Source organism: Sminthopsis crassicaudata, chromosome 2 (assembly GCF_048593235.1).
Source record: "Sminthopsis crassicaudata isolate SCR6 chromosome 2, ASM4859323v1, whole genome shotgun sequence".
In the NCBI taxonomy this organism is placed as follows: Eukaryota; Metazoa; Chordata; class Mammalia; order Dasyuromorphia; family Dasyuridae; genus Sminthopsis; species Sminthopsis crassicaudata.
This window is the reverse complement of record NC_133618.1, coordinates 261,379,791-261,405,789: the sequence shown is the minus strand read 5'-3', so window position 1 is coordinate 261,405,789 and position 25,999 is coordinate 261,379,791. Positions and strand designations below refer to the sequence as shown.

The 25,999-nt window shown below is 33.4% G+C and overlaps 2 protein-coding genes across 2 annotated transcripts; both read left to right on the top strand.

Annotated features, from left to right (window-relative positions):
• The first annotated feature begins 4,133 nt into the window (after positions 1 to 4,133).
• Positions 4,134 to 5,096, top strand: LOC141553439 (olfactory receptor 4F6-like). Its single transcript, XM_074285101.1, has one exon. It carries the CDS (start codon positions 4,143 to 4,145, stop codon positions 5,094 to 5,096), a length of 954 nt encoding a protein of 317 aa, XP_074141202.1. The 5' UTR covers positions 4,134 to 4,142.
• A 10,850-nt stretch (positions 5,097 to 15,946) lies between these two features.
• Positions 15,947 to 18,375, top strand: LOC141553438 (olfactory receptor 4F15-like). The gene is made up of 2 exons (XM_074285100.1): positions 15,947 to 16,848; positions 18,372 to 18,375. The coding sequence occupies exons 1-2, from the start codon at positions 15,947 to 15,949 to the stop codon at positions 18,373 to 18,375; spliced, it is 906 nt and encodes a 301-aa protein (XP_074141201.1).
• The last annotated feature ends 7,624 nt before the right edge of the window (positions 18,376 to 25,999 follow it).

Genomic DNA, 25,999 nt, shown 5'->3' with positions numbered 1-25,999 from the left:
TCACAGAAAGATAATCCCTTGAAATGATGAGTATTACCTTGAAATTTCTTTTCTACAAATTTTTGATAATCAGTTTCCTTATTCATGCAAGCAAAGCAAAAACCAGATTAAAAAATACAAACAATTCTAGCAGTTTTAAATCTTGCTGAAGCATTACAAGTAATGCTGAACTAATTTTATACTTTAGTTGATCATATTGAATTATTTTATTTTTGATAAAATATTGTTGTTGGAAAACTTCATGCTGGATTCTTTAATCAGTCTAATTTTGACCTTTCAAAAGCAATGAAAATGATTTTCCCTTCAGAAAAGGCACAATGCTCCTTTCTCAGTCCTTTTGCATTTTTACTATGAGGGTTAGCTTAAATTGAATTGAGAATTTATTGTCTGGAACATAGCTGATCAGAAAATGGATATAATAAAATGTTAGAGGAAGTAACCAAGAATTATGGAATGTTATGGATGGAATTTTTGGTATCAATAATCAGTATTAGATATAGTAGAATACAGATTAGGAAATAATCCAGAATGAAGTAAATTACCTAAAGTAATTAGAAGCTAAGTCTCTTGACTTACAATTTATTATTCTTTCCACTAGATCCCATGTGCTACTATCTCATGTCAGTCAAATTTAATTTACTTACCATCCCATACTCCAATCCTTATTACTCATGTGTTAGGCAGATGATATTGTACAGGTATGCACCAAAGGGAGTATTATGGGAAAGTTTAAAATTGTAAGGTAAAATACAGTTATAAGTACTCGGATGAGTGCTGGGAAGACAATACGACAGTGTCACTGAGCACATATGACATGGTTTGATATCTAAGTGGAAAAAGATAAGAAGAATCACAAAAAAGTATTAATTAAATTACTTAATTAAAGACAATGCAGAGAAGTGTTTTGGGATTGGTAAGGGAATTAAGTATATTTGCCTTCTGTCTCAATTTGTGACATTCCTAGTGATGAGGAGTAAACTGAGGTTCTAAACCGAGATGGGTCAGTTCCTTTTCTCCTGGGTCTGATTAACTCTCTCCTTCCCGAAGTAACCACCACATGGGTTCGGTAGCGAATGAATTTGCTACTCAATGTTGTATGGAAACAAAGTAAAGGGATATTGATAGTAAAGGGATAGACAAGCATTTGGCCTTCAGGAAGACCAAACTGCCTGCAAGGGGACACCAGTTGGCGGGCACTAGGCTGGTATACACCAAGTGCAAAGATTCCATTTTTCAACCTTTCTTTTTTACATAGAGTCATCAAAACAACTTTTACACAGAGATGTTATCCAAGAGGTTCCTGAGGTATTTGCAAATAAGACAGGAATTCTCTTGTTGTAAATAAGACAGGAATTCTCTGTTATCTCCTTCAGTCTCTCCCCAAAAAGGAATTTCAGATCACTAGAATGGGGGCTGAAAACCCAAACTAGCCCAAAGGAAGTTGGAGATCAAACAAGGAATATCAAAGGGGGCTATGCCTGCATCAATAGTACAGAAGTGTTAGAATCAGCAGGGCTAGAGACTGTGCATAAAAAAGGTTCAAAGATTGACTTGTAATAGTGATTTTCTTTCATCCTAACAGGAAACAACAGGATATTTCTTTGATTGACATTTGATAAAGTAGATATAATTTTGATGTCAGACTTTGAGTAACTGTTACAGACTTTGAGTTACTGAGAGAAGAGTTTGAGTCTTTGGTAGTTTGAACGATTACAGAAGCTGAAAAAATTGATGTGTAAGTGTGATTGTATGCAAGTTATGGACCAGTGTATTATTGGTGCAGATAGCCATTATGTTATCAGCTCAGTATAAGTTAGTGCTTTTGTGTTCTCTGGTGTGAAAACTTACATATGTTGAAGTGTGTTTGGTCTCCAGTGTGGATCCCTAGAGAGTCTTTCAATTCAGAAAGAGTCAGGATTAGGGCTAAGTGAAGGTTGGCATCTTCCACAAGTATTTCAAGTCCTGAAATAAAATGCATTCTGGGTCTCTGTGCTAATCTATCAGTATTATGGAGATTGTGATGGCAAAGACTGTGCAAATGTAAATTAGAGACTGACACTGATTTGAGTCCCCAATAATTTCAATATTTAGGAAAAGACATCTAGTTGGAGGGAGGGGATGGCACTGAAAAAGTTGGATTCCAAATGTTTTTTTAAAAAAGTAATATTGTATTTTCCCCAATTACCTGTTAAAATGACTTTTAATCTTTGTTTTTTTTTTAAAGTTTTGATTTCCAAATTTTATCCTTTCCGCCCCTTCCTCTGTCCTGATATGATAAGCAATTTAATATGTTTTAATGTACAATCATGTAAAACATTTCTATATGATTCATTTTGTACAAGAAGACTTAAAAGAAGAAAGAAAGTAAAATATAGTATGCTTTAGAGATCATGAAACTCTTTGAAAGTAGATATTATGCTTTATCCTTACTCCTTTAGAATTTTCTTGGATCATTGTAATATGGAGAATAGTGCAGTCATTCACAAATCTTCATTGTATAATATTGCTGTTACTAAGTACAGTGTTCTTCTTGATTTACTCATTTTAATTTGCTTTAATTCATGTGTCATTTTGCTTGTTAGTTCTTATAGCACAATGATATACCATGAAAATCACATAGCAGTTTATTTAGCCATTCCTCAATTGCTAGTCATTCCTTTGAATTCCAATTCTTAGTGATCACAAAAAGAAATGCTATAAATGTTTTGATACAAATAGGTCCTTCCCCTTTCCTGTCCCCCTTTTTTAACCTCTTGCGTCTTTTTTAGTTCTAGATTTAGATATAGCAGTAGTATTTTTTTAAATGTAATTTTTAACATCAGTTTTTTAAAATGTTGAGTTCCAAATTCTCCCACTAGTCCCTTCATTAACGGAATCAAAAGGACTAGCAACTGTGCATAAAAAGGTTCAAAGATTGACTTGTGATGGTGATTTTTGTCTGGAACATAGCTGATCAGAAAATGGGTACAATAAAATGTCAGAGAAAGTAACCAAGAATTATGGATTCCTCCCCCACTAAGAAGGAAGCAAGGACAATACATGTACAGTCATGCAAAACTTTTCCATAATGATCATGTTGTAAAAGAAAACATAAGATTAAAAAAAAAACCCTAAAGAAAAACAAAATAAAAAGAAAATATGCTTCAATTTGTATTCAGAAACCATCAGTTTTTACTCTGGTTATGGTTAACATTTTTTATCATAAGCCCTTTAGAATTGTCTTCAATCATTGTACTTCTAAGAATAGCTAAGTCATTCACAGCTGATCATCTTACAATATTGCTGTTATTTTGTTCACAGTACATTTCACTTTGCATCAGCTAACATAAGTTTTTCTAGGTTTTTCTGAGATCATCATTTTCTGCTCATCATTTCTTATAGCATCATAATCATATATCACAGTTTGTTCCCCAATTGATGGGCATCCTTTCAATGTTCAATTTTTATTTTTTGCTCCAGAAAAGAGCTACTAGTAGTGGAATTGCTGGATCTAAGGGTCTGCCTTTTGGGCATAGTGCCAAGTTGACCTCCAGAATGGCTGGATCAATTTACATCTCTATAGTGCATTAGTGGCTCCATTTCCACTTTCTCCCACCCCCTTCAATATTTATTATTTCCCATTTTTGTTCCATTAGCCAATCATAGGTGTGAGATAGACCCCAAAACTTTCTGAATATTTATTCTAATGAGTAGCGTATTTTTGTGGTTCCTAATAAATGAAAAGAGAAATGAATGTGTATTAAACCTCCAGCTTCAGCAATTACTAACTTTGTGACCATGGTCAAGTAATAATTTCTCTGAGCTTGGTTTTTTGATAAAATGAGGTAATAATATTTGTACCACAAACTTCACAAGATTGTATGATGAAAAGACTTTTAAAATCGTGTTATAAAAATCTTTTCTTATTGTTATAAACAAGTTTTTTTTTAACCATACATTTCCTTTTTTACATTTTATTATCTTCATTTTCTCCTACCCTATCTTGTGACTATCCTAGTTTCTTGCACTCTTGTATCTCTAACCTACTGTCACCTTTCATAGTGGAACAAATAGAATGTCCAATTTTAAGTTCTCATAATTATAATTTCTTCCTCTTTGTCTACCATCAGGTCACTTCAGAATCTACGCTACTGATTCAGTCAATGGATGAAGCCAATGATTCTACGGTGACTGAATTTGTATTGGTGGGACTTCCTGTGTCTTGGGAGATGAATATTTTCTTATTTTGTTTTTTTTCCTCATTTTTTATGGGAATTGTGCTGGGAAATCTATTCATTGTGTTCACTGTGATTTTTGATCCCCATCTGCACTCTCCCATGTATTTTCTGCTGGCCAACCTCTCCCTTCTTGATCTGGGTCTATCTGCCACTGCAGTACCCAGAATGATAGCTGATGTTCTGAGTACACACAGAATCATCTCATTCCCAAGTTGTATGACACAGATATTCTTTATCCATGTTATGGGAGGAACTGAGATGGTTCTTCTTATAGCTATGGCCTTTGACAGATACACAGCAATTTGCAAGCCTCTCCATTATCTGACTATTATGAACCACAAAACATGTATTTGCTTTGTAGTGGCTGCCTGGGTGATTGGAGTAGTCCATGCTGTGTCTCAGTTTATTTTTCTTATAAATATGCCTTTTTGTGGCTCTAACAAGATTGACAGCTTTTACTGTGACTTTCCTCAGGTCACAAAACTTGCCTGTGTAGATACCCATGTAGTGGATAATGTAGTCACTGCTAGTAGTGGGCTTATTTCCATGGGTACCTTCTTCCTTTTGATTATTTCCTACATCTTTATCCTGGTCACAGTCAGGCATCATTCTTCAGTTGGTTTGTCCAAAGCTTTTTCCACCCTGTCAGCTCACATTACAGTGGTATTTTTATACTTTACTCCATGCTTCTTTGTCTATGTATGGCCATTCCCCACACTTTCACTGGACAAATTTTTGATCATTCTTGACTTTGTTGTTACCCCTGTCTTGAATCCTGCAATCCTTGAATCCTTGAATCCTGCATTTAGAAACAAGGAAATGAAGATGGCAATGAAAAGACTAAGTAGGAAGATTGTGGGTTCTAAGGAGTCTTCTTGATGGATTTTATTCAAGAAAGTCATGGTATTCTTCAGCCTCATGCTGACTATTCTAGGTTCTAAAAAACCTATCATTAACCTCCTGAGAGCTGTGAACTTTCATTAGAGAGCACATTGCTTAGAAATTATTCTCAGAATTATTTTGACAACTATAGATTGAGCGACATAACCCACTTTTATATATATAAGACTAAGAGTAAAAATAACTGCATACTTATGCTGATACCCACACTAAAATATGGCATGAGGTTAACAGAGACAATTCCTTCCAAAGGAAGGAATACACAGAGGTCATACAATGAGGAAAAAAGTCAACAAATCAAAAAGTATTTATTAAATACTTATGTACTAGTCACTGTGCTAAACATTGAGAATAAAAAGAAGAACAAAAAGACTCCTTGTCCTCAAGGATCACACATTCTAATAGGAAGACAATAGGTAAACAATTATGTATATACAAAATATTTAGTTAGATAAGCAGAGGAGTTAGATAATAGGGAAGTAAGATGGGAATCTAAGCCTTCAAACACTTTGCCTAAAGACATTACAATGTGCTTAAGATAATTAGTGTAGAGTTTGGCTACAGTTTCAATATATCATTTGATTTAATTCATGAAATATTCATTATTATGTACAGAATTACTCTTGGGAAATGACAATGATATGAAGTGTTGGTCAAGATTTTACTTAATATTCTCAGCTATTAGAAAGCTTGGTAAGAAGTATCTCTATAAAACAATATTTTAATTGAAATCCAATGATTCCAATGAATAAGTTTATAAAAGAAAGCATACATTAAGTTCAAATTATTAGAATGACATTCAATTCGTTTCATATGTCTCTAATTTACTTTTTCAGATTCTTTTCACATGATTCTCCACCAAATAGTTTACTCTTTAGTCAAATTATAGTACTCACCATCCTCAAATGATTTCTTAAGACTTCTAGATTTTTGCTTGTGCTACAGTAATACTTACATCTATAATGTCCTCCTCACCCATCAATGCTTATTCACATTCTATCTATAATTCAAAACTCAGTTAAAAATGTATTATCCAGGGGCAGCTAGTTGGTATAGTGGATAGAGCAGCAGCACTGAATCAGGAGGACCTGAGTTCAAAACTGACCTCAGATACTTCCTGGCTGTGTGACCCTGGGCAAGTCACTTAGCCCCAATTGCCTCAGCAAAACTAACTAACTAACTAACTAACTAACTAACTAAATAAATAAATAAATAAAATAGTATTATCTGTTAAAAGTGGTGTAGTGAATAGAGTGCTGAACCAGGAGTCAGGAAGGCTCTCCTTCCTGAGTTCACATCTGGTCTCATATACTAACTACATGATCCTTGGCAAGTCACTTAGTCCTACTTACTTCAAATCATCTGTAAAATCAGCTGAAGAAGGGATTGGCACACCACCAAGTATCTTTGCCAAGAAAGCCCCAAATGGAATCATGAAGAGTTGGACATTACTGAAACTACTGAACAACAACAAATATCTATTAAATCTATCTAGGTACTTCATTGTCCTTTCTGGCTCCCTCATGAGTGGTCATTTTTCCTTTATCTGAAGTCATACTCCTATAAGGCAGTTATCTACTTATTGAAATGGACATTTCTTCTCCTTGATTCAGGGATTTTCTCTAATTATACAAATCACAATCTACCCCTGTCTACCTATCCTGTGCTACCTTTGTAGCACAAAAAAGCATAATGGCCTCTCAAATTGCTGAGAGTCTTTCTTGCTTTCTCTCAACATCATGGGCATACAGTGGCCATTATTTCTCAGTGTTACCTTGTCATGCCTTGCTCTTTCAGTGTGAAGAACCTGTTTCTCCTCATCATGATTCCTCAATGACTTCCCTTATACCCATTCTTCCTTTGAGTTATTAATTTATGACATGCTACAGTTTCTTCATAAATATAATGGTATTATCTATTCCTTCTCTGTGATATCCATTTTTCCCCCTCCAGACAATATGGTGTTCCATGGCTTATTGCCATATAGCAAAATGGTAAAATGTTAGTATTAAAAATATGGGCTTTCTCTTTTGGAGGAAGCTTGAGGATCGATAAAAAAGATTTGCAATTTCCTTAAAATAAAAAATGGGAAATGAAAGGGGAAGAGACATTGATTACAATTTCATTCAAGTTTAATCACAGTATTTTAATTGCTATTATGAGACCAAAAGAAAATAGAAACTCATTATGCAAAATCTTCTGGAGAGAAATGTCAGAAATTTTAATGATATATTTTCATAAAAAAACTAAGAATCTAAGCGCAACCCTCCTCTCATAAATTTAAAGAAATCTTGTCAAGAAACTCAACAAATAAAGTCCTTATTTATGGATGGAATGGGAAGATCTATATATAGAAAAAGGCTGGAAAGAATCCACTAAGAATTTTTTTTTAAATAATAAATTATCTTTCCTCTCAAAGATGATGGAGTCACATTTGGATTATGATGAGGTAAATTTGTTTCTTGAGGAAATAGAATGGCATTAATGGTAACAAAGATGGGAGAAGCAGTTTGATTAGACTAAATGTATTTAAAAAATTTTGTGGTAGTGCTGGAAAAAAATTTTAGAGAATCAAGAGTTGAATTCTTTAGGAATCTGACATAGAGAAATATACCCAAGTGTGAGAAAAAGTCTTGTATCGAATTATAATTTTTAAAAAGTTACCAAGAACATTAATAACACACTTAGGTCAATTTTTTCATTTGCCTAAAATGTTTATTAGAATAATCTACACATTTATAGAGGATTATGCTTAATGAAGGAATTAGAAAGAAAGGGTATTCTTTCACAAGCATTATTCTTCAGCAATCTTTTTTTTTTTTTTTTTTAACACAAAACTGACTAAAGGCATGCTGTTTGTTTAGTTTGTTGTTCTGTTATTTAATCATGTTCAATTCTTTGAGTCCTCATGGTATGTTAAGCCCTTTTATCCTTTACTATCTCCAAATCTGTGCAAGGTCTTGTTTATTGCTTCCATGATACTATATGAAGATGTAGAGAATATATAATTTCACTGCATTTATCATTTGTTGATGAAAAAATAATTTACTTCTGTGAAGCAAAATATCATGTCAAAGGCTCTTCTGTAGTGGAGTTTTCTACGTATATGCCAAAATTATATAAAATTTCTTGAAAAATAACAACTGAGGTAACCTTGCTTGATGACCCTTTGATTATTTAAATCAAGTGAGATATAAAAGTCATCTTTACCAAATTTGGCCATAGTCATAGAGGAGATTTCCAAGAAAAAGAGTCTAAGTCAAGGAGGGATTCGTTATAGAACAGGAATTGGAGTTTGAGAAATGATTAAAATTTTTACATAATTAATTTTTATACAACAGATATTTTGATATTATAAATATTTCCAAGCAGAAAAGTTTAAGTCAAGGAGGGATTCCTTATAGAACAGGAGTTGAGTTGAGAAATAGTTAAAATTTTTACATAATTAATTTTTATATAACAGATAATTTGATATGATAAATATTTCAATAAAATAAATTTCCTTCATAATCCTATATGTTTTATTCTGAGAAACATTTCATAAACTACACAAAATCTCCAAAGGGCTCCATGTCTATGACATAAAATAATTAATAAGCCTTGTTTAGATCGTAAGGTGCTTTAAATTCCGCTGTTTGTTGATAACATAATGTTTATTACATCAAAAACATGGAATGTTGCTACACATATTCCCAAATGACATCCATTATTTTTCTAGTTCACTCTTTAGCCAAATTATAGTATTTATCAACCTCAAATTATTTCTCAAGACTTCTTTTCTGGATTTTTGCTTGTGCTACAGTAATACTTATGTCCATAATGTCCTCCTTACCCATCAATGCTTATTCACATCCTATCTATAATTCAAAGCTCAGTTAAAAATTATCCATTAAGAGTGGTGGGTAGAGTGCAAATATCCACTCAATAAAAATAAAGTAGATTAATTCCTAGTGTCCAAAATATTGTAGTGCCTAAGAGCACTTGATTCTTCTGAACTTTTTTAAATTATGGAGGGAAACAGCATGTTTTCTGTCACCCAGAACATCAGGAGGGGTATCTTCCTTGATTTTTTGCTTTTTTCTTTCTCTTTTATTTTTATTTGTAACATCTCTTTCATATGACTCCTTCCCATCTCTGATATTGCTACAACCCTGGTACATGTCTTCATCACCTCACATTTAGAATATTGTTGATCTCCAGTTGATCTCCCTGTCTCAGATCTCCCAATTCTAGTCCATCCTTCACTATCAAATTAATGATATTAATTTTTTAAAATGAAGATTTTATCATATCAACTTCCTATTCACTAAAATCCAGTGACTCCTTATAATCTCTAGGATTGAATATAAAATCAGTTTTTTGGGGGGCAGTCAAAGATCTTCATAAACCTTCTTTTCCATTTTTCCCTTCCATGTTCTGAAATTCAGTGTCACTGATTTCCTTGCTGTTTTTCACACAAGACACTCCCTTTCTAGGCTCTAGCCATTTTCCCATACCTGGAAAAACTGCATGTCTCCTGGCATCCCTGGCTTCTATACCTTCTTCCAAGTCACAACCAAGATCCTAACTTTTATGAGAGCCTTTTTTGAATTCCCTTAATGTTAGAGTTCTGCAATATGGTATGTTTACAAATATAAATGTTTGCATGTTGACTCCTCCATTAGATTGTAAGCTCCTTGAGAGCAGAAATTATTTTTTGATTTTATTTATATTCCCAGAGGTTAGCACAGTGCCTGGCATATAATAGATGTTTAATAAAGAATTATTGACTGAATAACTGATCTCATTGGCAGGGCAAATACCCCACCAGAAATTTACCTGAATTTCAAGATACTCTGTTGGTTTTCATTCCCTAGAACATAATTTATGAGTTCCTTCTTATGAATTTAACTAGAGAACACAATAAATTAAAAACAAATCATCTGAATGGACTTATTAAGAAAAATAGCTGCACAACATTTTTTCCCCAGAAACTTTGGGTGTCTTCTCCAACAAAAATACCTTGCATTAGTGGGAAGAGCAGTCATATGTTTGAAACAAAGGTGGAAAAACCCAAATATAGGGATATATGTGTTCAAGATGTGCATGTGGAAAGGCACATTAAAATTAAGGTATAAACAAAAATAATGAACTGATCATCTTGCAAGAAGAAATGATAATTGGTGAGCATCTTGTGTTACTTTAATGGTAACCTGGTGATGTCAATAGATTCTGGGAGAAGCCATCCCATTAGAAGATATTTCCAATGTAGTTTCTCACCTGTAAAATGAAGTAGTGGGAATAGATGACCATAAATTTACAGAAGGGAAATTTATTAATCTATCTTTTTAAATAGATATTAAGACCATGACGTTTAAAATATGGTTCTGCAATATCTTTTTTCTTCCCATCATTTGCTTGCTTCCCCATGGGAAGATATATTTGCTCATTCTGTAACTATTCTCTTCTTCTTTTAGCTTAGTCATGCCACACAGCATCACTTCAGAAAATTATTTACCCTGTGGGGCTATTTCACATCAGTTGCTTGATAATTTAGAGGGCATGAGGCACTTCTTTTCATCTTTTCTTGTTCCCTTTGTTTCATCACCAGGCAACCTTTCCAGTGTTTTTCCGCTGGGGAAAACCAGTATAATTCTAAGACATGATTACCAGGGGAAGCCAATGATGGGCTGGGGAACAGAGATTTCAACAATATCAATGGGTCACTAAAATACAGAGCAATTAGATAACTTCCATCTTACTAAGGAAGATACTTATATAACTCTTTTTTTTCTGTGCTGGTTTTCCCAATTAAAAATCAAAGGTTGTCACTAAGTTTTTCCAAAAAAGGAAGATGCTTTTGCCTCAAGTCCTGTAACAGAAGAGTAGATGAGAGAGGTATTTTTATGGTCAATTCTTGCTTTATATTGTTGTCTTCTTTCCTTCTCTATCCCCACTCTTTTTTGTATATATATATATATTTTAATGCTTTGTCCTCCAAATTATGTTCTTTCCTTTTATTCTCTATCACTCACAATTAAATCATTTTATTTCATTATGACTTGGAGTTGTGATCCAATGAGCTGTTAAAACTTTCATCTTTGGTGAATTGTGGTGATTTTTTTCCTCCTATATCCTTCATCTCTCATCTTCAAGTGTTCCTTTATGAATCAAGCAGTCCAAATCTGCTTATCACTTCATCGACTTGAAATTTGCATAAGCTGTATAGAATCAGCCCTTTTGTTTGTGAAAAGGGAAGTGAGTCTTCACTTCCAAACTGGGAAAAGGCATTATTAATTTTGTAGCCAGTCTGAATTATATAATTATCTTTAGAGATAGGAAACTGATCAATATTTCTTGAGGTTAAATAATTTGGGAATAGTTAAGTATCTATGACCTAAAGATCACAGATTTATAGTGGGAAGGGAGCTCAAAAGCCTACTAATTCAGCCTTTTCATTTTACAGATGAGGAAAATTAAGGCCTACAGAATTTAAATGACTTTCCAAAAACCAGTGAGTAAGTAGATTTCCAACTCATAACTTATTACTCCACATAGAATATTTTATACTTAAATTATGGAACAAAAACCTTTCTCAAATTGAGTTTAGGCTGTTATGAGAGAGGCAAAAGTGGAGAGAATAAGAGAAATGACTTAACCTGTCTCAGCATCAGTTTAATTACATCGAAAATGGGAGCAATAATACTTATACTGGAGGAAGTGCTTACATGAATAATGAAAAGTGCAAAACAACATAATAATATAGAGAGGAGGTATGATATAGTGGATAGGCCAGTGAACTAAAAGTTAGGAAGACCTGGATTCAAATCTCAAATCAAATATTTGCCTGTGTAACCTTGGACAAGTAGCAATTTAATGCCTCAGTTTCCTCATCTGTAAAATGAAGATACTGCACTTGATGCTTCCCTTTTAATAATGATCCTATTAAGATAGCATAAATGGAAAAAAAAATATTCCATGAGGACACTATAGGAGGTTTTTGTTTGTTTTTTGTTTGTTTTGGATTTCATTCCAGGAGATTCTGAACCCATATAAATAAGATTAAACCAACAAGGCTAGGTTAATTCTCCAGGGTAAGAGAATAGCTCTTCCTTAAATTCATTTTCATGTGAACATTTGATTGAAAAGATAGTAGTGTCATGTAGTCAAAGAACCTTGGACTGAAAATCCAGGATTTGAATTCTTTATTTCTCTGTAATTAATTTGCTTTTGATTATGATCAAATTAGTTATCATCTTTGGCTCTTACTTTTTCTCTCCTGCAAAATCAAAGAGCAGGACTATTTCATTCTAATTCTATCAAATACCATGTCTCCATCTTTTGTTCTGTTCAAGTGCATATTTGTTTTCCAGGTTTGAGAAAGGGACTCCCTCAAGCCTTCAGTGTAGAGCAAAAAATTTCCAATAGGGAAAGACAATCCACTGTGCTGGGGATCTGGGCATCTGGAGAACTCTTGGGAGTTTCACAAATTTTAGTGTTTTCTGAGTAATAAGAAGAACCTCTCCTTTCCTGGTCCTTTATTCTTATTCAAGTTCTCACATTTTTTTCCCTTTCTAAACAGAGTAAGATCCATATAAGTGTAACAGAATTTAGTTCTCCTTTTATTTATTTATACAGCATTTGCATATTAAAGTCCATAGTAATAGGAATAGAAAAGATTCTATGGGATTAGTTAGGATAATTTCAGAATTTTTTTCCTAATATACAATTATTTAGAATTCTCTATGTAGGTAATATTTAAGAAAGAATATGCACAGACTACTTTGGATTGAATAAAATCTTCCAAGGATTTTTGGTACTTTTGATGAGTGTATTTTGCAGGTTTCTTTTTCAGTTTGTGATATATATTAATCAAATTCCTAGAATTCCTCTCTCTCACTTTACACACACAACTTTGACACTAAATCTTACTTGAGCTTTTCAAAAAACACTTTTATGACCTTGTTTAATGAGGTGATGCAATGAATCTTTGTAGTTGGTAAAGATACATTATTTTGCTTAGGTAAGGCACCATTAGTTCTTGGCTCTATTTTTCATTTTTCCAAAATCATAGAAACTGATGTTGAATCTAGGAAACACACACACACACACACACACACACACACACACGCACACACGCACACACACACACACACACACACACACACACACACACACACACACATGCTTGCTAGTCTCTACCAGTGTACCCTATGAGCCTCATCATATAAACATTATTATCCCCATTGTACAAAAGATTCATAAACATAATGCTGAAATAACTTTCATAGTCAAATACCTCATAAGTACTCACATTAGAATTTAAGTCAAGATCTCTTAGGATCTTTCAATTATTTTGCACTGAATGGACTCATCTATCTATCTATCTATCTATCTATCTATCTATCTATCTATCCATCCATCCAACCTTCTCATTGCTGGTTTACATATTCTTACACTAATGACCAAATGTTAAATTTCCCTCTCAATAACTTTTATTAAGATTTTTCTGCTACTTTCCATTACCTCAGATTTCATACAAATCTTATTTTACCTTTTCAAATAACACCTTTATGACCTTGTTCAATGAGGTGATGCAGTGAATCTCTATAATTGGCAAAGATACATTATTTTGCTTATGGAAGGCACCATTAGTTCTTTGCTCTATTTTTCATTTTCCAAAATCCTAGAAACTGATGCTGAACCTAATAAAACACAGAGAATGCTCTGAGATGTCAAAGATTGTCTACATTGTTAGGAATTTAGCTTGATTTGATGGGAGAATTCATTCTTTTGAAGAAATCTGGTTGTTAGAAGTTATATGGGAAAGTATCAGAGAAAGATTAGTAAAATTAAAGAATATCATAATGGGAAATTAATTTATAAATAATTAGTTGGACCATTTATTCATTTTGTCCTTGTTATATACATTCACTCTTTAGATAGATAGACTCTTTAGATAAAAAGGGAAGAAAATTACTGGCTCCAAACTGAGAAAAAAAAATCTTATCTCCTCATTTTGAAGATGACAACAAAAACCAAGGAAGTTATTTGTTCTAAATCTTTTAGTGAAAATTTGTGATTAGAAACTGTTTCTCCATTTTATTCTAATGCTCCTTCCAATATGCCATTCTGCTTCTCACTACTGTCCTGCTTTAATGAAAGCATCTTCTTCCCACTCCCTCTTTTTGAACCTTCTGATCAATATTTCTATATGATAATTAATGACACTACACTAGTATAGATGAGGAAAAGATAGTTATAGAACAAACCTACAATTGGGAATTGTTTCATTTGTTTCAAAGGGTAAGAAAGTTTTTTGATTTGAGGTGGAATAGTGAGAAGTGAGGAAACAGAGAACTAGGGAACCAGTACAAATAGTAGAATGGAAGATGAAGCCATTTTTTCAGCCATCAAATTAATCCAATGGAAATTTATCCATCACATATTACAATAGTGCCTGGTTCATGTTTTACTAGGGGAATACTGCATATAAAAAGATAAGTCAAAAGTTTACCTAACAACTTCTGTCAGGCAGAACAGATACATTTCTAAGTAGTCTGACATTCATCTTTGTATGGGGAAAAGAAAAAAAAAAGGGAGTATAATATTTTGTTTGTGGTAATTTATGTTGGGTCATTAGGTCTTGGGATGCTTTACTTCCTATCCTATTGTTTTGGTCTTTGCTCTAGGAGTCATCTAATCCTTGCCCAATCTTTTTTCCCCATCTTCTAGCCACTACTATTTGGAGGGAGATCCATTCTTAAATCTACCACTCAGCATCAGGGAAAACTTTCATAGCTATTTAAAGACTGAAAGTCACCCAACCCCTCTTCAACTCTTCCTTCTTGGTCTTGGTCTGATTGGGGGCTGCCCAAGATGTGAGAGCCATAAGTACCTATGGGAAGAAGATATTCTTGTTTGACCAACTTCCACAATAAGCTGGCAGATGAGTGGTAGTGTATGTATAGCATTCACCAGAGCACATGGGTATTTTAAAAATCCTATCCTGTGCCATCCCTTTCTGCATAAATGTAAAGCCATTCTCTGGGCACCAATGCTAATTTGACACATTCTAAATTTATCTATTTTTTTTTAGCCAAGGCTCTTTCTCTCTTTCTCCCATAGAGTGAGAAAACTCTGTGGAAGATTTTGATCATTGTGGTTATGCAAGTGTAAGAACTTATGTAAGACAACAAAAATGTTGGAAAACTCAAGCTTAAACATTGTCTGAGCATGAATCTAATGAGAGAGATTCTGGAAAGATATGGGGAAGCTGTAGAAAGTCCATTATTAGTAATAGGATGTAATGTATTGAGACCATGATGGAAAGCAAATGTGTTCATTTCATCCTTCTGTTTTGTCATACTGTTGTATTGCTATGGATCATCTTTCCTACTTTCTTCTTGTTCTTGTTGTTGTTCTTCCTTTTCCTCCTCCTCCTCCTCCATGTTGTTGTTGTTGTTGTTGTTGTTGTTGTTGTTGTTGTTGTTGTTGTTGTTGTTGTTCTTCTTCTTCTTCTTCTTCTTCTTCTTCTTCTTCTTCTTCTTCTTCTTCTTCTCCTCCTCCTCCTCCTCCTCCTCCTCCTCCTCCTCCTCCTCCTCCTCCTTCTTCTTCTCCTTCTTCTCCTCCTCAATATCTGCTCTTGTAAATAATTTTTCCCTTTTACTTTCTTAATCTTTCCCTTTCTGACCTGCTTTTTCCTTACCCTTCTAGTTCTTGCTCCTCCAAACCCTCTTCAGTTTCCTTGCAAGACAAAAAACAACATCTATTTTTATCTCCACAATTTTAATTCTCTTTGTGTTCTCTACTTTTAGATAATTTCAGCAACTATGGAACTAACTGAATCAATGGATGGAGCAAATGACTCTGTGGTAACTGAATTTGAGCTTCTGGGTCTTTCTTCTTCTTGGAAGATTAAGATTCTACTCTTTTTGTTCTTCTCTTTGTTTTTTATGGGAATCATGCTGGGAAATGTTTTCATTGTATTCACTGTGATTTTGGATTCTCACTTGCATTCCCCTATGTATTTTCTGTTGGCCAATCTTTCCCTCATTGATTTAGGTCTGTCTGCTACCACTGTACCAAGGATGATAGTGGATCTTTTCAGTGAATGTAGTATCATCATCTCCTTCCCAGGTTGCATGACCCAGATGTTCTTTATCCATGTCATGGGAGGAACTGAGATGGTCCTGCTCATAGCCATGGCCTATGACAGGTACATAGCAATATGTAAACCTCTCCACTACTTGACAATTATGAGTCCAAAAATGTGCATTTGCTTTGTAGTGACTGCCTGGATAGTTGGGATGATTCATGCTTTCTCTCAGTTTGTTTTTGTTATAAACTTGCCCTTCTGTGGACCAAATAAAGTAGAAAGTTTTTATTGTGACTTTCCTCGAGTCATAAAACTTGCCTGCATAGATACCTACAGATTGGAGTTTGTGGTCACAGCTAACAGTGGATTTATCTCCATTGGGACTTTTCTCTTATTGATGATTTCCTACATTTTCATCCTGATCTCTGTTCAGCAACAGTCTGCAGGTGATTTGTCTAAAGCCTTCTTTACTTTATCAGCCCACATCACTGTAGTAGTTTTATTTTTTGGTCCATGTATGTTTCTTTATGTTTGGCCATTTCCTACATTGTCACTTGATAAATTTTTTGCTATTGTTGACTTTGTCGTCACCCCTGTCTTGAATCCTGCTATCTATACATTAAGGAATAAAGATATGAAAATGGCAATGAGAAGATTGAGCAGCCAGATTGTGAGCTCTAGGGAAACCTTATAATATATTTTATTAATCAAGGTCTGGAGATACATTAGAATTGCCATGTTCATATCAGGATATATGCAACTAACTTTCAACATATAAGATTATATTAGTTGGAAGATAATATAGTAGAAGGAACTCTTAGCAATTCATTCAGATGTAAAAGATGAGATGGTTTTGCTTATCATTCAGGATAGAAAGACATCTCTTCATGTTGATAAAGACTAAATACTATCCTGAATTGTTTTAGGAGATAACACATTTAACTGTCACATCTCTTTTCAGTGCCATATTTTGACCAGACTTACATATATATATAAATTTGGTGATAATCATCTTTAGATATTTTCATGGAAATTCCATTTATCAAATTGATAAAAATGGAGGTTTTATGTTTGTGTGATAAACATAATATATAATAAACATAAATAAAGCTAGAATAAAATGGCAAGGTACTCCAGTTTTTCTATTATAAAAGTGATTAAATTGCTTGACCAGGAATACCAAATCAATGATACTAAAGTTCTTACATATACTTACATCAAGCTTTATCCTTATGTTTTGTTAGTATGGGGAGCTATCTGGGGATATGTAGAAGAGGTCTTTCTGATACTGAATTTGGGGCATTATATTTTCTGCAATTTGTTTATTCTGAATATGACTGCAGCTCAATTCAATGAGTTGCATGCCCACCTTAATTATTAATGCTTATTTGGTATATGTATCTTAGGAAAGAAACAGCTAATCCACAGCATAAAACTGCCTTCAGTCCTTGTCCTTGTTACTGATTCAGTATTTGGGGGAAGATCAGTTTTTCTTGCGTAAGGTGATCCATTCAAATAGGAGTCCCATAGAACTTGCTAAGATATGTTAGCTCATGATTTACAGAGTGTTGAACTATAGAATTGACTTTGTAACCTACTGGATAGAGCACTGAACCAAGAGTCAGAGAGACTTGAATTCAAATTTTCAGATACTTACTGGCTGCATGATTGTCACTTAATTTCTATCTATCTTAATTTGTTCAACAGTAAAATGAGGACAATAATAGCACCTACCTCCTAGGGTTGTTGTGAGGATCAAATGAAATAATATTTATAAAGTACCTAGGACAGTTCCTGGCACATAATGGGCACTTAATAAATACCTGTTTTTCCCTTTCCTTGTTTTTAGCCAATGTTTATAAGTGTCAGTAAAAACAAGATTAGTCTAGTTGCCAAGAAAGGTACACTATATACCACTGTAATTCTAGGTTTCTATAACAAACATTATCAATTTTTCAATAAATTGGAACATATAAGAATTTTAGTGTGAGTGATATTTACTTCCCAAGTTTCTTTTGTGACACAAATATACATTGCATGTGTCAGTTGGGTATCCCCCGTGATGCTTGGAAAACATAGTAAAACAAACAACATATCTGGCTAATGTCCTGCCTGATTTAGTCTTATAGATTTATACATTTATCCTGATTGATATTATCCAAGATGGAATATAGGACATGATTTGTTCAAATGATTGCAATGAACTGAAGCCTCAAGCCAAGTGATCTGTATATATAGCATTGACCCCTGAGTGAATTAGCTTAAAAAGCTTGCAGTATTCTACTAAGATCACCAGAGGGCACTCATCATACATAATTCAATTACTTCCTACAGGAATGGCTTCTTGTGATAATACTATATAATTACAATAGTAGGGAAAAAATAAAAATCTATTTCCCCAGCAAATAGATTTCCCCCCTATTATTCTACAGAAACTCCAAATTCATAGAGCATGATCACTCAATCTTTGGCCAGTTTACTGAATATAAAAAATGAAATAGAATAAGTGGTTCTCTCTATACAACCATACTAATGGATTATGATAACTTGTGTTTGGGATCTAGCTTAGGGTCTGGACCAAATCAAGAGAAATTAAGGAAAATGTAAAGGAAGAGGAAAGCTTATCTGCCTTTTATCTCACTAACCAATGGGATTTTCAAACCTACTTTCTATCTGGTTCACTTCTATGCACTGTTTTTTTTTTTTTTTTTTTTCCTTACTTTTACTTTTCTTTTTCTTTTCCCTATCATAGAAGATAAAAACATGGACTACCTGACTCTCAAAACTTTTTGCTATTTGCCTACAAAATAATTATATCAATCAATTCTATATCTTACATGCTCAAAATGATTTACTGGAAATCTCTGTCAATGGCAAAAGAAAAAGGAAACCTCAGAATCTGTACATTTGTACATGAAGTTCTTTATTTCAATCAATAGACTGATTGGCCCAGGGAAAATTGAAATCTGTACATGTCTATATTTGTGATTATTTACTTGTTTTCAGTCATATATAACTCTTTGTGACTTTTTTTGGGGGAGGTGTTTTTTGACAAAGAGAGTGGAGTGGTTTGGCATTTTGTTCTTCAGTTCATTTTACAGAGAAGAATGGAGACAAACGGGGTTAAGTGACTTATCTAAGGATATATAACTAATAAATGTCTGCACATAGCTAGTAAGTGTCTGAAACTGGATTTGAATTCAGTCTTCCTGATGCTAGGCCAGGTCTTCTATTCACTATACCACTTTATTGCAGAATGTAATCAGAGATAAATTTCAAAAAATGTTCTGATTTATGTAAAACATTTTTTGAAATAATTTTGAGTAGCCACATTGCCAGAACAGATAAAAAGAAAAAATACAATGAAAAGTTTCATAGGTGAAGAAAATGATACATAACAATGCTAATTAATGTGATGATGTCATAAAGCTAAGTAGAAAAGCCAGAATTTGAACAATAATCTTTTGATTTGTTCATCTCTAAATCAAGATTGCACAATGAATTAGTGACTGTGAAATGACTTAGAATCTAGTTCCTAATTCCAAGTCTAACATTATTTCCAATATGTTATCTAATTATCTGCCCACCTTTCTCTTTTTGCTGATTTTTTATATCCTCCCCTTAGCCACCACATAAATTTTCTTCTTTATAGTATATTTTTATTGATGTATTTCATTTTTATATCAGTGATTTCTGGTTATACTATATTTAATTGATCCTCTCTTCAAATTAATTCAAATTTCTATGAAGAAAGAAAACCAACTAACAGTGATAACATATAATAATGTATGTAACATTCTCTAACATTATCCCCCTTGTCCAGCTAACTATCTGTTCTAATTTTTAAAAATGCTTCTTGTAGTGGAAAGGGGGATTTTGTTTATTTGTGAATTAATTGGGGTTGTGACTTGCCCAGGATTATACAGCAAGTAGGTGTTAGTGTCTGAGTCCAGATTTGACCTTAGGTTCTCTTGACTCCTGAGACAGTTCTTTTTTCTTTCTTTCTTTCTTTCTTTCTTTCTTTCTTTCTTTCTTTCTTTCTTTCTTTCTTTCTTTCTTTCTTTCTTTCTTTCTTTCTTTCTTTCTTTCTTTCTTTCTTTCTTTCTTTCTTTCTTTCTTTCTTTCTTTCTTTCTTTTTTTGTATTATCTCATTTTTTCTTTTTTATTATTATAACTTTTTTATTTACAAGATATATGCATGGGTAATTTTTCAGCATTTACAATTGCAAAAACTTTTGTTCCAGTTTTCCCTCTTCTTACCCCCCCTTAGATGGCAGATTGACGAATACATGTTACATATGTTAAAATATATGTTAAATACAATATATGTGTACATGTTCATACAGTTATTTTGCTGTACAAAAAGAATTGGACTTTGAAATAGTGTACAATTAGCCTGTGAAGGAAATAAAAAATGCAGGCGGACAAAAATAAAGGGATTGAGAATTCTATGTAGTGGTTCATATTCATTCCCAGAGTTCTTTCACTGGATGCTGGTTCAATTCATTACTCTGAGCCAGTTCTTTATCTATTGTACCACTTAGCTGCTTCCTTAATTTTTATAATCAATTTTAAATATTATGTCAGTGTTCTGTTCATTTCCATTGTTGTAGTCATTCTATGTAACATTGTGATTTTGCTCACTTACTGTGCTTTAGTTCATCCAAATGTTTATTTCTCTGCATTATTCATGTTCACTTTTTTTTACAAACCAATAATATTTTGTTATATTTATATATCATAATTTTCTCAGCCATTCCCCAGTTAATTTTATTTATTTTCTACCAGAAACATGATATTTTTGAGCTTTTTGTTGTATGTGAAGATATGTTCTCATTAGGATCAAACTTTCAAAGCTTACTTTTGTAGTTCTGGAAAAACACGTGCATCAGGGAGAGAGTTCCTATGAAGGCCATATTAGGGGCTCTTGTAAAACTGCATCAATTAGCCACTAACTCTTGATGTCAGTGTAGGAGCAGTATTTAATTCTTTTAGGTACTTTCAAGTCTATAATATTTTGAACTATATTTATTTCTTTAATAGTCCAATATGAAGCTGATGCTATTCTTCTTTCTTCAGGTGTATAGATAGGAAAGATAAAATTAAAGTCAGTGTTACTGAAAGAATCTACATATAGCTACTATATTCACAAGCCATGTGATAGTTCTACATATAGCTTGTGAATTGATTTTTCTCTGGATATTTAAGGATAAGGATAGAATCTGAAATGTATTTTTAGGAACTCTTAACCATATCAAGGTTCACAATAGAACTCCTCAACAACCCCAAATTAAATCAACTTTTAAAACACTTTCCTTTCCACTCCCTCCACTTTCATTCTCCAATCACAGATTTTTAAATTACTTAGGCAGAAAATGAGATTTTTGAGACAGGAACCTATCATATTCAGAAGATAATTCAGGAATTGTGTGGGCAACTAGATTTCTGCTTGGCACTTGAAATTCAGCATACTTCCTTGTGGCATGTAAAACTTTTTTTTTTTTTTTTTTTTTTTCCAATGGGGTTTAGCTTGCCCTAACAGAGATAATTTCTTTCTTATCATCATGCAAATGTGGCTTGGTAATAGTATAAATCTATTCAAATGTCCCCAAATTATTCATATTTAGGGTAGGTAGAAGACTCTGGAAAATTGGATTCTGGGGAAGGTACTGCATTTTAAGAGGTAGAGACCTCAGAGAGAGCTATATATATTTATTTTATATTGGGGCTGACAGAAAGACAGTAGAGACAATGCCATGGCTAATGAATCTTGGCTAATGGAACAACTTGGGGATAGAAAAATGAATAATGGCTAACTCAAAAGAGAAGGCCAAGCCCATTTGGAAGCTGAGGTACACCTTTTTTCTCTTTTCTTTATAATAATCCCGTTTTTTAATCTCTCTAAACAACATGCTTCTTGATTAGATATTCTTTGTTTAATTTTAATTTTATCTCTTGGTTCCCATAGTGTTTTGTGTTTTTTTTTGAGTACTTGAGTTTTGTTGGTGACAAATGGTGTTCAAAGTGATTTGTTTTTCAGTGCCATACTTGTGATGAGATTTATTTTCTTCCCTCCTCTCATTTATTCGTATCATTTGGAGGGTTGGCAAAGATATTGCTGCTATAACTCACTATCTCTGGAACTATCATATCTTAGTTCAAGAAATGCTAGTTCACATGAATTACATAACTAGAACCACAGATCTAGATTTGGAAGGTCAGAGAACCAAATGATGAGAATTAAATAAGGAGTATCTAAATGAAATTAAGTTTAATTGAGGTCTAGTGGCAGGTTCAGGGTACAGGCAAATAGAGCTCCCCTGCAACCTCTTTGGATTCATCGCAAGGATACAGAGTTAAATGAGGTCTAGTAGAGGTGCAAGAGTCCTTTGTAAAGGAATTTACAGACCCAAAAACCTAGATTGATAAAAGAGGTTTGGAAGTAAAGTTTAGTTAGTAAATTTGAGGATGGAGATAAAAGGCACCGAAACCACAGGTCCAGTGGGCAGAGATTCTTATAGTTCATATAACAGAGTAATTCCAAAGTATAATACTGAGAAAAAAAGACATACCCATAAATACATTGATTTGAGGGAAACAGTTTGAGCAGTGTTAGTCATTTCAGAAAGAATAACTAATTACATGAATATGTAGGTAAATACTTACATTCTCAATTATGGTTCAATTTTGTCAAAATGTTAAAATATTATATATTTAGACAAAGTCATAAGTAGATTTTAAAAGGGGAATGTCTGTTACTGAAATAGTATGAGAGGAAAAATCCAACATAAAATATTGAGAGCTCTAAGATTGAGTCCTATGGTTCAGAAATAGTTAAGAAATGTGAATTTTGAAAGGAAAATATAATAATGAAAAAAAGATACTATACAATTCTTGATTATACTCTACTCTTTGCCAGTGTATTGAAAAACAGGCATAATTTATGCCTTGGTCTTATAATTCTAAGTCTGGGAATTTTTTTATTGACATGACATAGAAAAATACAGATTATATAAAACTAGGGATAACATGTTTGTTGGGTGACAGGGATAGGATCTAGAAAATATCTTTATAGAATAAAATGATAATCTGAGTTAATAGGGATAAATTAATTAATTGGGATAAAATTCTTACATTTGGGATCAATAGCTTACTGCACATTTACAGAATTGTGATGAAAAAAAGAAGCTCCCAATGAATTATCAATTCAATAAGATTCAATTTCATGATGAGTCAACCAGTCAAGCTGATGTGAGGTAGTCTTTTTTTTTTTTTTTTTTTTTTAAAGAGAAACACAAGAGTCCTGAAGGAGAGGTTAATGGTTATCTAAGAGCTTACTCAGACCACTTTTGGAATATCATGCATAGATGGCTTTAGGTGTCACATTCTAGCATAGATATTGATAAATTGGAGATCATCTAAAGGAGGAAACAAGAGTAGGGAAAGGATTTGAATTGATATGATATGAGTATTTTTTGAAGCAAATAGGGTATAGAGAAAGATTGACACTTCAAGGCTCTGAAGAGTGATCAGTCACGTGGAAGAGGAATGGGACATTTTCTATTTAGTCCTTGAGGTCAAAACTAGGAGTACAGTGAAAATGTAGAAAGGCAAATTTTAGCTTAATATAAGGAAGGAAAAAGAACATAGCTAGTGCTATCCAAAGTTAAAAGGTGGGAGTGGGAGGACACAGACTCAGGAAGACACTGATTTCCTCTCTCTGGCATTACCTTGATGGACGCTGGATGAGATCTTGATGTTATTGAGGAGATTCCAAATCAGGTTTAGATTAGAATAGACAGTTGCTAAGACCTCATCCAAGTCTGAGATCACTAGATTCTGTCACTCCTATTTACTACTTAAGTTCTGAACTCCTGACTAGTATGGTCAAACCTTGAACAAGGATGACTTAAGGAAGAAGATCCTATACAAGATAAAAAGGAGTTATTCCTATTCTTGAAGTCAGTGGGTCAGAGTCTATAATGGGAAGAAGATGATGGATCTGTCCATTTTAGTATTTGGTGCAAGCTGGAATTCCAAGGTGAGACTATCAGTACTTTCAGATAAATTTTATGGATTTTTCACTTACATGGATTTTTTTGCTCCTCAATCTATGAACAGCAACTGTCAAACATGCTTAAATTTGAGGCATGAAAAATTTCCCTTTAACAAAAATTTCAATCCTTGACAAGTCCATAATCTGAATATTCTCAACTTGATGACAATCTTGTATTTAATCTTCAGTTTAATTTCTTCTACCTTCTACCTTCTAATCTTCTCCCTATTATTTCTCATTACTTTCATTTCTCTTCACATTTCATTTTTCCCTTTCAATAATTTGAGTTATAAATTATTTCATCCATGAATTTTGAATATCTACTTTAATTATATCAGTGAGATGGAGTTGGGGAGATTGCATAGTCTTGACTGCAAGAAGTTAGCCTAAATAGGGAGGCAAAAAAATCAATTTTTAAATATTTTTCCTTGTGCTTTGTTATTCATTAAAAATTCAAAGTGGTTCAAGAGAATAGACAAATAGAGGTAGGAGACAGATAATGACTAGGGAGGATATTTAGAAATATGGGAAATAAGGATGTCTGTTTTCAACTTGTCACTCTTATGATGCTTTGGAAGAAAGGTATAGACATCTTGGATTGGGGCCAACTGAAATTCTTCAGTTGTTAGAATAATATAGGCTGTTATTCTGTGTCTTTTTAAAGGTGGACATGCAGATAGTAGTTATTTCAAGGTGAAGCAAAAGGAGACATGCTTTATGGATGGATTTTTGTTAGACTTTGCTAAATTATGATAATGATGATTATAGACAGTATTTAAATAGTCCTTTATAATTTGCAAAATGCTTTATGCATATTATCTCATTTTATCCTTATAATAACTTTTGGAAGTAGGTATTACTATTATCCCCATTTTATAGATGAGTAAATTGAGACATAGGGATCAGATGACTTGCCTAGGGCAAGATACCTAGTAAGAACCTGAAGTCTAAACTCAAGTCTCCTTGACTTTAAATGCAATGCTTTATTCACTGTACCATCTTTATAATAAGTCATTTTAGTAGCTGAATATGTTTATTTCCTTGTGTCCTGTAGCTCTTTTGAAGCAATGCTTCTTGTGTACGGTTATATGATGAGACTCTTGCTTGCTTTAATGACCTCTCTTTAATGACCTAATGCAGGTAAGGGAATAATAGAGTATTGTCTAGAACTTAACATGGTGTGTAGATTGTGTTAAATATATTTTTTGAATGTATGAATTACAATTAATAATTCCTGGTTTTCATATTTCAAAATCTTCAAATTACTCTGACCAAGACCTACTATACATTTTTTTTTTTGATGCAACAATTGGGGTTAAGTGACTTTCCTAGGTTCACACATCTAGGAAGTGTTAAATGTCTGAGATCAGATTTGAACTCAGGTTCTCCTGACTTCAGGGCCGATGCTCTATCCACTGCACCACCTAGCTGCTCCTTACCATACTTTTTAAACCAGAGGTTGCATTGCATAATAACCTTTGATCCTTAACAATATAATACCTCATACCATATTTTTGCATTCCTATTCAGTGATTTTGACCCATTTGTTGTTATCTTACTGATGACAAATTCCTTACACTCTTCCTGCTGGATTCCTAGAATTGCTCCCCACTCATTTCCCCTTCTCTAATATTTTAATGATTATGCCATGATTTTGGATTCCCATAGGTCTGCTGCCATATCCATCCATGGATTCCTTCCTATGTGTCACCCCCTCAGCTAGAATCTCTGCCTCTTCTGGTTCCTCAA